The sequence below is a fragment of the Phacochoerus africanus genome, chromosome 3 (genome assembly GCF_016906955.1).
Source record: "Phacochoerus africanus isolate WHEZ1 chromosome 3, ROS_Pafr_v1, whole genome shotgun sequence".
Taxonomy (NCBI): Eukaryota; Metazoa; Chordata; class Mammalia; order Artiodactyla; family Suidae; genus Phacochoerus; species Phacochoerus africanus.
In genome coordinates, this window is record NC_062546.1 from 13,906,284 (window position 1) to 13,923,132 (window position 16,849).

The following is a 16,849-nucleotide window of genomic DNA, read 5'->3' on the forward strand; positions in this document are numbered from 1 at the left end:
GATGTCCCTCCTCAGAGGTCACCAGCCTGTGCATGGTGTCCCCACGCAGTTCTGATGACAGTACATGTGATCTTACCTTCTGGAGTCACAGTGTCTGGGGATGGCAGCCGTCCCCACCATTGACAGAATGATGCCACGTTGCATATTCTGAAAGTCAAAATCTCACCCAACAGGAGTTCCCTTCGTTGCTCAGTGGTTAACGAACCCAACTAGCATTCAAGAGGACGTGGATTCGATCGCTGACCTCGCTCAGTGGGTTAAGGGTCCAGCATTGACGTGAGCCGTGCTGTAGTTCTCAGACATGGCTTGGATCCAGCAGCTGTGGCTCTGATTCGACCCCTAGCCCGGGAACTCCCATATGCTGTGGGGTAGCCCTAAAAAACAAAAAACAAAAACTTGACCCAACACAAAGACCCTCAGGGTTCACTCCTGGACAAGCGCAGGGGCTGGCTCTGGGCCCTGAATGGACAGATCCTTGGTCCAAAGGAGGTTCTTGGGACCCCCTTGGAACCTGGCTGATTCAGGGCCTCCAGGCCCACCTCCCATCCTGGTTGAGAGTCCCACGGCTCCTTCTCTCTCCCTGACCTTGGGAGGCTCTTGGGAGGGGACTGGGGTTGTGGCTCAGGCAGGAAAGCAAGCCTGTGACCCGGGTGTGGAGAGGAATCAGGGCGTGTGGGTGGACCCTGCTTCTGGTTGCACACAGCCTGTCTGCTGGAGGTGAGCGGCCGAGGCCAGGGCTCACAGTGTGAGTTTGCCTGCTTGGTTCACAAGCAGACAATGGGATGCACCTCTCTTTCCACCTCTGCTTCCAGAAGCCGGGAAAAGTGCCTGGTAAGTGAGACCTTTGCGTCACCTGGAATAGCGGATGAGTGGGTGTAGCACAGCTGCCTCCAAACTTGATAGGGTCCCTGACTCGGACCATGAGACCCTGCTTTTGACCATGGTGGCCCAGGAGGGCCAGTGCTTCCTGGGGTGGAGCAAGAATGAGGTTGCCTGATTTTCAGAGCAATCTGCCTTGGAGTTCCTGCTGTGGCTCAGCGGGTTAAAAACCTGACACCATGTTTGTGAGGATGTGGGTTTGATCCCTGGCCTCGCTCAGTGGGTTAAGGATCCAGCATTGCCCAAGCTGTGGCACAGGTTGCAGATGTGGCTCAGATCTGGTGTGGCTGTGGCTGTGGCTGTGTCGTAGGCCAGCAGCTGCAGCTCTGATTTGATTCCTAGCCTGGGAACTTCCACATGCTGCAGGCACAGCCCTAAAAAGAAAAAACAAACAAAAAAATCTTCCTTAGCCTTTGTGCCAGCACCATGAGGACCAGGGGGAAGGGTGACTATTGCCCTTTGGGGGAAACTGCCTAAAAACAAGTCCTCAAGAGCAATGGGCTATTGACAGAGAAGTCTCCAGAACTGACATATGACATATAAGGTGTTCTTAATTATCCACTGGCAAATTTCAATATATGAAGAAGGTACTCTCCCACTTGTCATCTATGTGTCTGAGGGCCTCCTGTGGGTCATTGTTTTCTTATCCCATATATCCTTCCAAGGTTTCTTTTCATAAATATTTCTCATTTTTTCCCTCCATTTTTACACAAAAGGTGTCATGTGCCACATTCTCTTCTGTAGCTGTTCTTTTTCACTTAGTATGTTTAGATCTTTCCAAATCGAGCCATAGGGACTACTCTTATTCTTTTTTATGGCTGCATAGTATTCCATCATGTGGCTTATCATCATATAAACAGTCTACTACTGATGGGTATTTGGGTTGTTTTCATTCTTTGCTATTATAAACAGGGTTGTAGAAAATAACTCTGTACAGAATGTTCATACCTACATAAATATATCTGTTGATAAATTCTCAGAAGTGGAATTGCTGGGTCAAACTTACAAATCAGATTAATGTTGCCAACTTCCCCTTCTCAGGAGCTGCACCAATTTCAACTTCCACCAGCAAAGCACGAGGGGGCCCACAGCTCCACCAGTACTGTGAGTCATAAAACTTTCAAATTTTTTGTCAATCTGATGTGAAAAGTGATATCTCAATGTATTTGCATTTCTCTTATTATGAGTGAGACTGAGTGTTTTTTGATAGCTTTAAGAACCAGTTGTATTTTTTTAAAAAAATATAAAATGTCCTGTTTTTCATTTCTAAGAGCTCTTTATATATTGGGGGGGATAAACTCTTGTCTCTGATTTGAGTTTCACTTTTGACTTTTGCCTCCAGTTATGCTTTTTAATAAGCTTTTTAAAAAGATGGTCAAATTTATCTATTTTTTGCAAGGGCAATATCTTTTTCAAATTTGTGTCTGTTGTGCCAGTACACTGTAGAAGCTCAGTTAACATCTGGTGAAAAAAATCCCTGTTCTAGTTGTTGGTAACATGAATGACTGATTTCCTGAGTAGAAATCTCAAGAAATCTCAGCCCGTGTGGTAGAATATTATTGCTAATAACACTATTTACTATGTGTTGAATGAGTTGAATAATTAGTTTACTATTTATTGGCTGCGAATAACTAAGGAAGCACCAACTCAAAATACTTAAACCATAAGGATATTTTATTTTTATTTATTTATTTATTTAGGTCTTTTCTAGGGCCGCCCCCGAGGCATATGGAGGTTCCCAGGCTAAGGGTCTAATTGGAGCTGTAGCCGCCGGCCTATGCCAGAGCCACAGCAACGTGGGATCTGAGCCGTGTCTGCAACCTACACCACAGCTCACAACAATGCCAGATCCTTAACCCACTGAGCGAGGCCAGGGCTTGAACCCGCAACCTCATGGTTCCTAGTCGGATTTGTTAACCACGGAGCTATGACGGGAATTCCCTATTTTAATTTTTTAATTAAAATTTTTTTTTTGTCTTTTGTCTTTTTAGGGCTGCACCTATGACATATGGAGGTTCCCAGGCTAGGGGTTGAATCAGGGGCTATAACTGCCAGCCTGTACCACAGCCACAGCAATGCGGGATCTGAGCCATATCTTCGAGCTACACCACAGCTGATGGCAACGCTGCATGCTTTCCCCACCGAGCAAGGTCAGGAATCAAACCTGCATCCTCATGGACACTAGTTGGGTTTGTTAACCACTGAGCCATGACAGGAACTCCTTACTTATTTGTTAACTTATTTGTTTACTTATTTATTTTTGCTTCCTGGGGCTGCATACGTGGCATATGGAAGTTCCCAGGCTAGGGGTTGAATTGGAGCTGCAGCTGCTGGCCTGCACCACAGCCACAGCTTTGCACAGCATTGCAGGATCCGAGCTGCATCTGTGATCTACACCGTAGCTCACAACAACGCCAGATCCTTAATCCACTGAGTAAGGCCAGGGATTGAATCCACATCCTCATGGATATTAGTCGGATTCATTTCCACTGCGCCACAGCGGGAACTTCCAACCATAAGGATATTTTAAACTCTCATAATAATTTAATCTATCTTTCCTAAGCAATAGGCTTTTAAGAATTAAGCAGTACTTATCAATGGAAATCTAGGTTGAATAGTCCCACCATAGCTTCTATTCCAAGCATGTGCATTATTGCCTACAAATGAAGCCAAATTAGAGGAAAACAGAGTCCAAGGATAGAATGAGACAGAATTTAAAAAGACCCATCTTGAGTTCTGCATTTGGGGTGGTGATGGGGTCTGAGATCACACATTCCTGAATCTTTCAGTCAAGTAAGCCAAAGACGTCTGTTTTTTAAGCCACTTTGATTGAATTTATGTTATTTGCAACTGGAAAAAAAAAATCCCAATGGAAAATCTCTGACTTCTAAATCCCTTGAGAGACAAATACTTTCAGCCCCAGAGGTTGACCTGAAGACTTATTTGGTTCTCTGTCTTCTGCAGAGCTGGCCGGGAAGTTCTGCGGTTGTGCTCAGACTTCCAGGAGGCTAAGGGCATTTGTTTGGGACTGCTGCATAGTCCAGTTCCTCTACTTCTAAAAGTATTCTATGGGGAGTTCCCATTGTGGCACAGCGGAAAAGAATCTGACTAGGAACCATGAAGTTGTGGGCTTGATCCCTGGCCTTGCTCCGTGGGTTAAGGATCCAGTGTTACCATGAGCTATGGTGTAGGTTGCAGACAGGGCTCAGATCTGGCGTTGCTGTGGCTGTGGTGTAGGCCAGATGCTGTAGCTCAGATTAGACCCCTAGCCTGGGAACCTCCATATGCCACTCGTGTGGCCCTAAAAAGCAGAAAAAAAAAAGTGTTCTAGAGAGCTACAAGATACTTCTGGGGAAACAGTGAAGGCAAGCAACCTAGGACCACTGAATCTTGGCTATCCATCCGTCCATCCACTCATCCACCCACCACCCATCCACCCATCCACCCATCCACCCATCCACCCATCCACCCATCCATCCATCCATCCATCCATCCACCCATCCATCCATCCATCCATCCATCCATCCACCCATCCATCCACCCATCCATCCACCCATCCATCCACCCATCCACCCACCCATCCACCCATCCATCCACCCATCCACCCATCCATCCACCCATCCACCCATCCATCCATCCACCCATCCACCCATCCACCCATCCATCCACCCATCCACCCATCCATCCACCCATCCACCCACCCACCCATCCACCTACCCATCCACCCATCCATCCATCCACCCATCCACCCATCCATCCACCCACCCATCCATCCATCTATCCATCCATCCATCCATCCATCCATCCACCCATCCACCCATCCACCCACCCATCCACCCATCCACCCACCCATCCACCCATCCATCCACCTACCCATCCATCCATCCATCCATCCCCCAACATTCATTCATTGCTCTCCCTGCTACAGAATGAGAAACACACTGTTCCTGCCCCTGGCAGCTCCGAGTCATCTAGACTTCAGAATAAAACACTTACCTCACAGACTGTGGACTGTCAGCACCAGCTTTCCATATTTAGTCATCACAGCAGAAGGATAGTTGACCACCTGGGCAGTTAGTTTCAGGATTAAGGGGCAGGTCTATCTGTTTCACTTCAAACCTCTTTCTGTGTGAGTGGCTGAGGGTCTACTATTAGAGCTTCTAATGGAAGCCTATTAAGATTGAAAAAATGTTTTAGAAGTAATTTACTCATTGTTATCTCTAAAGAGAATTTTCTCCTACGGCAGGTTTTAATGGTGGCAGGAAGGGAGGGATGGATAACACATGATTATAAGTGGGTACCTGAGTGGCAGGGGTGCCAAACAATGGGGAGACAGGGAGGATCCAGGAGTGCTCACATCACTGACTCCCCGGGAGGCTCTGCTCTAGTCTCTTTCTCCACTTCAGCCAGAAGTTAATTCATCTAGTAAAGCTCCTTCACTCATTCTAGAAGACACCTAAGTTGGCAAGCGGTAGGGAAGCTGACCTAGATGTTTTAGGAAACTCTGGGGATTCTTTACCTCCATTTAACCATCCACTCATCTAACCATCGCATCATTCTCGTATCCTCATATCCAACCATCATAGTATTACTATCAAACACCCATCAGCCATCAATCATACCATCCACCTACCCATTCAAACATCCATCCATTGCATTTAGCCACTCATTCACCCAGTTAACCATCTATTTTTCCATAAAACCATGCGACCATTCATTCATCCAAACAACCATCTATCTGTTCATCTCACTATACAACCATTGGGTCCTCAATTCAGTCATCCAGCTAATCATCCATTCACTTATAATCTATATAATCATCCATCTAGTCATCCATTTATCCATCTATTCTCCAATCACCTAGCTGGCCCCCCACCTTTAAATCACTCAACTATCAATCATCTAACTAACCATCCATCCACCCGGCCAACTATTTAACCATCCATTCATCCATATGTCCATTCACCCAGCCAATTACCCATCTGACTGTGATTCCAGTTTTACTTTCATCCTTCCTTCCACCTCATCTATAATGAGATTCCAATTTATGTCAGCATCCACTCTGTGGACTGATTCCAAGTACTCTATGCTTGATTTTAGGGATACAGAGATGAAACCAATGGCACCTGTCCCCAGGGAGCTCAGAGCCTAGTGGAAGAGACTATCTCACCCTGGTGATGACTTCATCAGCTACTAGCTCTGAGACTCCAATCATCAAATCATCTCCCATCTCCACTGACAGGGATGCCAGCCAATTGGTGACCCTGGGTTTCACCAACATGAATAGAGGAAGGAGCCTACACTTATGCTTAGGATCCAATCAAATGGATCCGGGCTCTACTTGGAATTCTTCTGTGGGCAGTGACAGAGCTCAAAATGTCCTTGGACTTCTCCAGATGTCTCTTCCTGTCCCCTATATTGGATCCTTGGCTTATCCACCGAAAAACAATTTCATGCCATTGGCATTCAAGTCAGTTCTCTTTTCCATCCCAGCCCCCATCTCCCCCAGTTCTCTTAATAGTAGCTCACTGATTCTTCCTTTGGGGGACCAATTCTCCCCCACTTTCTGTTCATGAGAAATCAAACCCTAAATCCAGCTCCATGGGTAGCTCAAGTTTGGCCAGTGAGACACAATCCTATGTAGAAAGTGTTCTCTTTCTGCTGATATAGTTTTGCTGAAAGATTCTTAGAGCCACCTTTGTCACACAGGGAAGAGTCTGCCTGAGAAGTAAAACCACATAGGAGAAAGTCACTTGATCACCTGGATCCAGCTATGCCTGAAGACAGATATCACCTAAAGTTCTCGGAGGCACTTTCCTTTTCTCTTTGGCTTAGGCCAGTTTGAACTGGACTTTATACTTTCATAACAGAAGAGGTTTTGGAAAATACCAACACAATAAAGTAGGGATACTCTACCCCCTTTCAAAATGTAAACGTGGTTTTATTTAATGCCTTTTTCCGTCACAAAGTACTGCCTCCTCCCCAGGGTCCCCTCTTCCTAGAAAACAAGATGGCAGCATAAGGCACGTGCACTGTCCACATGACATCAGGTTAGGTCCTTAAAAACAGACAAAAAAAGCAATAGTCCTCCCCACAGCCCCGAACTGCCTCCCTCACTATGTTCAAAGAATGACTGTCCCCCCCACAGCACAACTTGGAGCAGAGAGGCTTAAATTAGAACTGTGCACTGCCCACATGCCGGCTTAGAAAACAAAAAACCAACGACTACGAGAACCAACAACACAGGTACAAGAGCATAATACCAGAGTAATGATTAGTCCATAAATTAAAGAGGAAAAGAAAAAAGCCTGTCTCCCTCCTCCTCATCCCCAGCCTCCCCCAAATCAGCAATTCCTTGCTTGTGTTCCGTGAGTCTTTTAGGAAGGTCTCCAAGCGAGCCAGCCCTTTGCCCCAAAGGGAGAATGTTCCAAAGCCACTGCAGGCTACTCTGTTTCTCAGGCCCCGTGTTTGCACTGAAAGGACAGCTTCTGAGATGGTCACCGGACACGTCCTCTTGGCTGGAGGGACTCTTCCGGCATCTGGCGGGGAGGCAGGGAAAACCAGGGGCCCGGGCGGGTGGGATGCAGCTGCGATGGCAGGTGGCGATGCCGCGAGTTCTGCTATAAATACTCCAGCTCCAGGGCATGCCTCAGCGCCTCCAGGTCTGCGTGGCAGGATATCCGCCAGAAAGGCATGTTGTGCTGGAACACAGAACACCAGCCATGTGGTTAAGGCCCTGCCCCCGCCTTCGCAGCCCCCTGGACCCCACACCCATGGGCAGAGCCTCAGGAGATGTCCCCCAAGGCGGTGGAGCAGGTGGCCGTTTCTTAACTGGCGGGCACAGAGCATCATCGGTTGGCAAACCCCTATGTGGCTGGTCCCCATCGGTCTGGCAATTGTTTCTCTTCCTCCTGAGCCTGTTCTGATTGGCTTTCCTGCACTGTTGGACTGTGTGACCCTCTCCCCTCTGCTGGGACCAGCGTGGTCATAGGCAGTGTGCTGACAAGGAAGTAAATCATGCGGTGAGAAAGCTATTCCTTCTTAAAGATGTGTTCTGAATCCTGCTGCTTCAGGAAGAAAATCTTACTTAGACGCTCCTGTGTCTTCAACCCTCCCCAACACTCACTCATCTCCATCTTACCAGGTAGGGCTGGTCCCAGGGTGTTTTTTATCTTTCCCCTTGCTCAGTATTACTGTCATGTTATCAGGTGTGTGTGTGCATATGTGTATGCGTGTTTTTGTCTTTTTAGGGCTGCACCTGCGGCATATGGAAGTTCCCTGGCGAGAGGTCAAATTGGAGCTGCAGCTCTGGCCCACACCATAGCCACAGCCACAGCCACCTGAGATCCAAGCCACATTTGCAACTTACGCCTCACCTGGCAACAAATACTGGATTCTTAACCCACTGAGCCAGGCCAGGGATCAAACCCACGTCCTCATGGATACTAGTTGGGTTCTTAACCTGCTGAGCCACAATGGGAACTCTGGGTTTTCCATTTTAAATGTAATTGAGTTGATTGAAAGGGAAACATTAAGTAGGTAATAGTGTAGGCGGCATGCAGATAGAGTGAAAGTTGTGACTGGGGTGAAAGACGTGCTATGTTGATTGCGGAAGGAAATCCTTCATGCAGAGGGTTAAATGTTTAAGAACGCCCTTTACAAAGCTCTGTCCCACCATGTTAGCTGGCTGGCTGTAGGTGACTTACCTGCCTGCTTGTCTATCAGATGGGGATAATACTTGCTGTATATGCTATGTCTATCTTACTTTACAGGGGAAGGGACTGAGGCACAGAGGGGTCCTGCCTGACTCCGGAGAAAAAACCTGACTGCATGTTTATCACCGGAAAATTTGACCACTGGCTAAAACTGTTGCCTGTCCAACAGCCATCCTCCACTTCCCACTTGCAGAACACAGAATTTGGCAGCACCACACCCCAGAGGTAGGGATGAGTTGTCATCGCCTAAGCAAACTAGGACAACCCCAGCCCTGTTTGCCAGGGATTTGTATCCTTCCTGACTCGTGACCTGTGGAAGCCAATGAGGAAGTTGGCTGGGGATTTCTGGGAAAGGTTTTCCTCCATGATTAGAGGGAGGCACCTGAGGAGAACTCCTTCTTCCTTTCTTTCCCTTTTTATTTGGATGCTATAATGTTAATATGTGATGCTGGAGCTGTGGCAGCTGTTTTGAGATCATGAGACAATGAATCAGAAAATAACATCTTGTGATAAGTGCCATGAAAGAAACAGAACAGGAAGGTAGGGTAGGGTAAGGTGGGGTAGAAAGCAGCTGTGGGGAAGGTGCCTACTGGGGAGGCCTTTCTGGGGGTGTGTGACATTTAAGCAAGTCCCAGAGAATAAGTGGGGAGCTGTGCAAATGTAGGGGGAGGTAGTTGAGGTTGAAGACATAGTGAGTGTAAAGGCCTTGAGGAGAGTTCAGGCTTGGAAAGTCATGTTCACTGCCGCCTGGCACAGCTCCTGGCACATAGTGGGTCCTCAGGAAATATCTGTGGTAGGAATGAGAAGGGGAAGGAGGAAAAGAGGGAAGGTGAGTTTCTCAAAACCCTCAGTGAACGGACGTTCTTTTGCCCAAAGGAAGCAGAAAACTATCCATCATGAGCAACAGATGCCATCTCTTTAACGCCTTTCAGCTCCCTCACCCTCTCCTCACCCTGGCCAAGCCTTTGGTTCTCTGCAAAGATGGATTCCGGTTGCCTCCTGGCCAATCCAGGCCCTCCTTAAAGAATAATTCATTTTCTGGAAGGAACTGAGGAGAGGGGGAGAGACTGTCTCAGCTGCCTCCCCCCAGGCCTGGTGGCTCCAGAGCGCGGTGCATTTGTCATTTATGCAGAGGTGGAGACAAATGACCCACTCAAATGGAGATATTAACAACACTGCCATCTGAAGCAGCTGCGGCCGGTTGTCCTGTCGCTATATTTCACGCTGCTCAGGTGTCGGGTGGCCTGGGCTAATGAGTCCCATCCATCAGGCCGGGAGAGCTGCTGGCGCACAGCTTTTCTCACCAATGGGCTGGGGCCGCTACTTCAGACCCTGGCAGGGGTTTTTAGGGGAGTTTGGTGTGTGTGGGTGCACCCCAGTCTTCTTTGGTGGACTCCACCTCCCTCCTGCCAGGTCTTTGGAGCAAAACACACAGCCCTTTGCTTGTTCCAGCTGTGTGACCTTAAGTAAATAAATTGACCTCTCTGAATCTCAAATGTGTCCTTTACACAGTGAAGCAGAATGATACCCACTTTGCGGGGGGTTTTGAGACATAGCAAAGTGATGACATCAGGAATAACGAGTCGTGGCTGTGACGGCCTGAGGCTGCCAGCTCCCTCCTCCATGCGCTCTCCCCTTCTCTCTCAGAAAACACGACTCCCCATCTCCCTTTTTAAGCTAGGTACGTGGTGGCTAACAAAGGCTACATCTCCCAGCTACCTCTGTGGCCACGGGAGATCATGTGACTCGGATCTGGCCAATGGAGTCTGAGCAGCCGTGATGCCGCCCTATGCCAGCTGTGCTCTGAAAGGGAGCGGGCGTCCTCCCCCTTTTCCTTCCTGGTGGCTGGAGGGTGGACATGGGGTGGTGATTTTGTGGGAAGAGCAGTACTGGGGCTGGCGGAGCAGCAAGACGGAAGGAATCTGGGGCCCTGGGAGAGATGAAGGAAAAAGCTCTCTATTGTCTCAGCTGGTATCTCTAGCAACCCCAGACTCTACTCCCTAGAACCTGGACAGGGCTGGCCCCTCTGCGACTGGCTGACCCAGTCCCTGCTGGAGACAACCCCCCCATCCACACCCTTGGCAGGTCTCAGCATGTGCTTCTCCTGCGGGCTTTGAGCAAACAAGAGATTTGGGTGAGTTTTCGTATGTGCATTGTTTTTTTCTTGTTTAAGCTATTAGGTACTCACAGGCTTACATTCAATACATCTCTCCAGGGGATTAAGATTTATACTTCTGATTTTTACTAGTGATTTTCACCTTAAAATCCATTTGTTTGATATTAATACCCCCTACACCAGTTTTCATTGTTGAGTGTATGTATATATATGAATATTTTTCCTATATTTTTTCAACTGTATGTAAAAGAGTTAGGAATCTTACATACAGCTGGCCTTCAAAAAATCAAGTCAGGGAGTTCCTGTCGTGGCTCAGCCGAAAGGAACCTGACTAGGAACCATGAGGTTGCGGGTTCGATCCTTGGCCTCGCTCAGCGGGTTAAGGATCCAGCATTGCTGTGAGCTGTGGTGTGGGTCGCAGATGCAGTTTGGATCTGGCGTGGCTGTGGCGTAGACCAGCGGCTACAGCTCTGATTAGACCCCTCGCCTGGGAACTTCCATATGCTGCGAGTGTGGCCCTGAAAGGACAAAAGACGCACAAAAAATCAAGTCCGAAAATCATTGCCTGTGAGCAGGAAGTTTTGTTTCATTCCCGTTTACGGTGATGAATACTTGGTTTTACTTATTTCAATTTACTGTGCCTTCTCTTTGTCAGTCTTGTTTCCTTTCATATCTGCTTTGTCTTATTTTTAATTAGGTACTTTGCTCAGTCCAGTTTCCCTCTTTGCTATGTGCAAATTTGTTTTGGTTTTTGTGGAAGTTCCTGGGCCAGGGATTGAACCTGCACCACCATATGTGGCAACGCCAGGTCCTTAACCTGCTGTGCCACTGGAGAACTCTGAAAATTTGGATTCATGTTTTTCTTTCTCTGCTGGCTCCTCAGGAGAAAACCTGCTCTGAATTTCTGAAGGTGAGTGAGCCTTCTTCCCCTCCCACCTCCGTCCTGGGGGCAGTAATCACACAGCTTTGGGCTATTGAGGCTAACTCCGAAGGGTCCCTCTGCTGGACCCTGGACCCATACTCACAGCAGCTGGGGACAGATAAGGGAAAGATGAGCTCAGAGAGGGTGCCATCTGCTGAAGGCCACACAGCTGACAGTGACAGAGCTAGGATTCAGGGCACCTATTTCTGTGAGAGCCAGGCAGCTGTAGGGTGAGGTGGGGAAGGCACCTGGGACATAGAATTTAAGGTGGCACCTCCATCAGTTTCTCTCCTGATCCCAAACAGGAGGGTGACCCCAAACCAGCAGTTCTCAAAGGAGGAGGAGCCTGCCCCCTAGGGGCAACTGGGGGAATGTCTGGGAGTGTGCTTGCTTTTCCCTCTATCAGCTGCAACCACTGCGTAAGGAAGTTCCTGGGCCAGGGATCCAATCTGAGCTGCTTCTGCGACCTAGGCCACAGCTGCGGCAACCCACTTAACCCACTGTGCCAGGCTGGACCCTTAACCCACTGTGCCAGGATCAACCTGGCAACCCCACAGAAACAAGACAGATCATCCACCCACTGTGCCACAGCGGCAACTCCACAGGAGTGTGATTTTTGACTGTCAGGATCTGGGGACATGGCAGGTGGGGGCAGGTATCCTGCCTCATCCCATCCACCTTCAACCTTTTCAAACGTCCTGCCAGATTTTCAAGTAAGTACAAGCCGGTTCGTAATAACCTGAGCGCAGACCCTTAATGCCACTTCACATGCCACTTACAAAGGGAGCCTCTTTTGCGTGCTCTTAATAAACCTGAAGTTTCCAGGGCTGCCATTACTGTGTAAATTGGGGAAGCCTGTATTTTGTTTGGTTCAGAATCTTTCCATGGGTTGCTTTGCAGTTTGAAGCAATCACGTTATAGCTGCAGCACCTCCCTGGCTTCGTGAGCAGTGGAAACCACGCAGCAGTGTCCCCCTGTGTGTGCCTGGTCACGTCCTCAGTGCCAGATTTTCTGCCCAAATGTGGACATGCTGAAGCACACGTCACTGTGAGTACACACGACCTTCCCCTTATTTCTCTTGGATGGATCGCTGGATGTTGATCTCCCGGACAGCATGGTTATAAGAAGGCTTTATTGCCCGTTAGAATTTCATTTCAGGAGAGCAAATGGGTCATGTCCAAACACCTGCTTACTCCGCTCTAACAAACCCCCTCTGACTGGCGAGAAGGTGGGCGAACAGCAGCCGCTGCTCCATGGATGTCCCGTCAGTCTCCAAGGGGCAACTGGAGGGCAGGTACAGGGGTGCCCACGGCCTAAGCTGGTTCTCAACCCAACTCTGACAGAAGCAGGGCTTTATTTTTATCGCTGTCACATGCTTAGGGCAGAGTTTTTTTCCAGTGAGATCTGAACGTGGGACTAGGGAGGGGGGTTCCAGAATCCCCCTTTGATCCTGGCTCTGGGCGTCCACCGTTTTACCACAGAGACAGTGCTCGTGACCTGGCACACGGTTTCTGGAGTCTTGTGAGAATTCATGTGACTCATGCCACTGTTTTGGCCGTATCCTGGTGTATCACCCCATAGCTATTATTAATATTTTTTCCTCTAAATCAATTCTTTTGGCCACGCCTGAGGCACGTGGAAGTTCCCATTGCAGATGTGGCCTGTGCTACAGCTGTGGCCACGCTGGATCCTTAACTTGCTGCCCCACAAGGGAACTTCCGGTTCATTTTTAAAGTTAAGGGGACTATAAAAAGTGCTCAGAGTGAAAGATGAGGTCCTTCTGAAGGCTCCAGGTACCTCCCCGACCGCAGCTCCTGTCACTCCCCGCAGGGCATCGCTGCCTCTGGCTTCCTGCAGGAAGCTCCAGCCTTCCCACCTTAGAGCTTCTGGGTTCCTCTCTGGGCGGCCCCTCCCTCTCCCCATCCCCTCCTTACCACTCCCTACACCTGCCCTGCCCCCCCCCAAAGTCTCCTCTGCTTTATTTTTCACCAAAGCCATGGTCATTGTCTGACAAGCATGTCATGCGTAGCTTTTTTTTGTCTTTTGTCCTTTTAGGGCCGCACCTGTGACATACGGAGGTTCCCAGGCTAGGGGTCTCATCAGAGCTGTAGCCGCCGGCCTACACCACAGCCACAGCAACGCGGGATCCGAGCTGCGTCTGCGACCTACACCACAGCTCACGGCAACGCCGGATCTGTAACCCACTGAGGGAGACCAGGGATCGAACCCGCAACCTCATGGTTCCTAGTCAGATGTTTCTGCTGTGCCATGAGGGGAACTCCCGTGTATGTGTGGATTGCTTGTCCCCAGGCTGTGCTCTCACTGAGGGCTGAGAACCCTGTCCTCACTGTGGGACGCCCAGTGCCTGCAACAGGGTGCACATAGTAGGTGTTCAGCTGGCGGAGCTACACCACAGCTGGGTAGTCTGTGATCAAGCACCAATCACACAGGTAATTCTTTCGTGGCCGCCTTCATCTGCCCTGAAGGAGTAGGGACAGTTGGGGGAGGGAGTCTCAGGCAGGCTGGATTTAGCAGGAAGATGGGAGTGGGAGCTGGTTCGGGAATTCTTCCCTCTGGAAGTGATGCTGAAGCCAGAGGCTTAAAGGATGAATTCAGAGGAGCTGGGAAAGGGGAGGAGCCTTCCAGGTGGCTGGAACAGTATGTGCGAAGCCTGAGCACCCTTCTCCTGAGCCCCTCTCTCAGGACCCTCAGGGCTTTCTGTCTTTTTGTGGGTTTCATCTGCAGAGACCCTAAACATTTTTGCATTTCCTTGGAATCTGTTTCTGGGGCGGGAAGGGGGAAACCAGGTCCCCCAAATTAAGCTCTGTGACATTAACAATCCACTTCCCAGGCCTCTGGGTGGGGGGGCTGGCAGGCTCTCTGGGATGCTGTTGACAGATGCAGACCCAGGACTTTGGCAGCTGTTTCTTTTCCAAGAACAGAGCTGCAGCCACCAGAACCCCCTGCCCCACTCCTCATGGGCCTGAGATCACAAATGCAGGATTTTCTTTTTCATTAGCTTAATGCTGTCTTTATTAACTGGGACGCGTTCCTGGAACATCTGATCAGTACGTATCAAATAAAACACACGCACGTGCACTAGCCCCCCCCACCAGCCTGCCCCAACCAGCAGAGGGGCTCTGGGCTCCGGAGCACTTGTCCCAGAAACAACGCAGGGCTACCAGGGGTGGCAGCCAAAGGCACCGAGGGGGATTTGCAGAAGGAAATTACTCAGGATGCTTCTGCGATTTCCAAGTGGGAGCGGAAGAGCAAAGAGCCTGGGAAGGAGGTGGGCTCCAGAGAGGAGGGAAAAGCAGCCCGACAGCTGGGCCGAGTGAGTACCTTTTTTGCTCCCTGCTCCTCTTCCACGCCATCGCCAATCACGATGTAGACAGCTTTTCTGCCGAATCTCTGCATGATCCTCTCAAAGCAGCTCTCCTTCCCTGCACACGTGAAAGAAGGAAAGAAAAGGCACTTGGTGAGGACCCAGGATCGAGGTGGATAATAACTGCTCATTGAGAGCTTGCTGTGCGCGGTCGTCTTTCTAAGGGCCAGGTAGTCAGCATTTCATCCTCAGGCCAACTGTGAGGCGTCCCTGTCATCATTCCCATGTGTGGATGACACTGAAGAGGCACACAGAGGTTAAGGGGCTCGTCCACGGCGACTCAGAAGAAGAGGCAGCGCAGGGGTCTGGAGCAGGTGACCAGGCAGCTGTGCGGTGCAGGGGTGGCAGGCCCATTGTAGAGAAGGACACGAGGCTCCGACAGGTGAAGTGCGCTGCCCGGGATCCCAGAGTTAGGAAGCAGAGTTGTGGGCAGGCAGCCTGGCGACAGAGTGGCCACGTGCGACTCCCCTGTACGTTTTTTTCTTCCTATAGACAAGCGCCGTTTTTGTAATTTCCTTCTTCCCAGGTGTCTGGGCAGCAGGATAAATCCGGGGGCACTGAATTCAGATCTCAGCTCATCCCGACTGCGTCAGCAAGGTCAGGACCCATCAGCAGAACGGGGAGAGCACTAATAATGGCAGCTGTCACTCAGCACGGCTTCCTCAGTGCTGGCACCTGCAGAGCGCTTCCCCACAGCAGGATTTCTTGGCCTCGGGCTTCCTGAGATTTGGGGCTAAGCCTTTGCTCTGGGGCCTCCCGCCAGCATGCAGGGGTGTTCAGCAGCATCTCTGGTCCCTACCGGCTCCGTGCCGGCACCACCTCCTCCAGTTAGAGAGCGAAACACACCCGTGGACGTTGCCAGCGCTCCTTTGGGGGCAAACTGCCCCCACCCCTGCCCCCTGGGAACCAATGACTTACAGAAATTCATTCCACTGTCACCATAATCCTTATGAAAGTGGAATTAATGTAATTCCCATTTTAAAGACAGAGCCACCGAGGCCCAGGGCGCTGTCGGTAAGAGTGGTAAATGGTGCAGCTGCTGAGGAAAAGAGGACGGCAGGTCCTCAGAAAAACTGCAAACTGAACTACCCTGTGACGTAGAAATTCCATTTCTGGGTATACGCCCCTAAAACACTGCGGGCAGAGTCTTCAAGAGACATTTGTCCACCTGTGAATGGGCACAGCAGCATTATCCACAACAGCCGAAGGGTAGAAGCAGCCCTTGTGTGCCCCGGATAAGCAAAATGCGGCCTATACATACAAGGAAATATTGTTCAGCCTTACAAAGGGAATTCTGGTACCTGCTACAACATGGATAAATCCTGAAGCCATCCTAAGCAAAATAAGTTGGTTTCAAAAAGGTAATTATTGCATGATTCTGACCTTTTTTTTTTTTTTTTTTTTGCTTTTTAGGGCCACACCCATGGCATATGGAGGTTCCTGGGCTAGGGGTCAAATTGGAGCTACAGCTGCTGGCCTACATCACAGCTCATGATGGCAACGCTGGGTCCTTAACCCACCGAGTGAGGCCAGGGATCGAACCTGCAACCTCACGGATACCAGTCAGATTTGTTTCCACTGTGCCACAACAGGAACTCCCTACTCAACTCTTAAAATAGTGAAGACAGTACATTTAATGTTTTTTTTTTTTTTGTCTTTTTGTTGTTGTTGTTGTTGTTGTTGCTATTTCTTGGGCCGCTCCTGAGGCATATGGAGGTTCCCAGGCTAGGGGTCGAATCGGAGCTGTAGCCACCGGCCTACGCCAGAGCCACAGCAACGAGGGATCCGAGCCACGTCTGCAACCTACACCACAGCTCACGGCAACGCCGGAT

General features: G+C 49.6%; 1 protein-coding gene across 3 annotated transcripts in view; it reads right to left on the bottom strand.

Annotated features, from left to right (window-relative positions):
• Positions 1-6,799: 6,799 nt before the first annotated feature.
• The window catches only part of EYA2 (EYA transcriptional coactivator and phosphatase 2), a 278,029-nt gene continuing 267,979 nt past the window's right edge, over positions 6,800-16,849 (bottom strand). For all 3 annotated transcript variants that reach the window (XM_047770951.1, XM_047770952.1, XM_047770950.1), the window contains 2 exons: positions 14,975-15,075; positions 6,800-7,580 (listed from right to left, as the gene is read on the bottom strand). In XM_047770951.1, the coding sequence (XP_047626907.1) occupies positions 7,500-7,580; positions 14,975-15,075 (182 nt within the window). In that variant the 3' untranslated portion in view covers positions 6,800-7,499. The remainder of the gene's footprint in view (positions 7,581-14,974; positions 15,076-16,849) is intronic.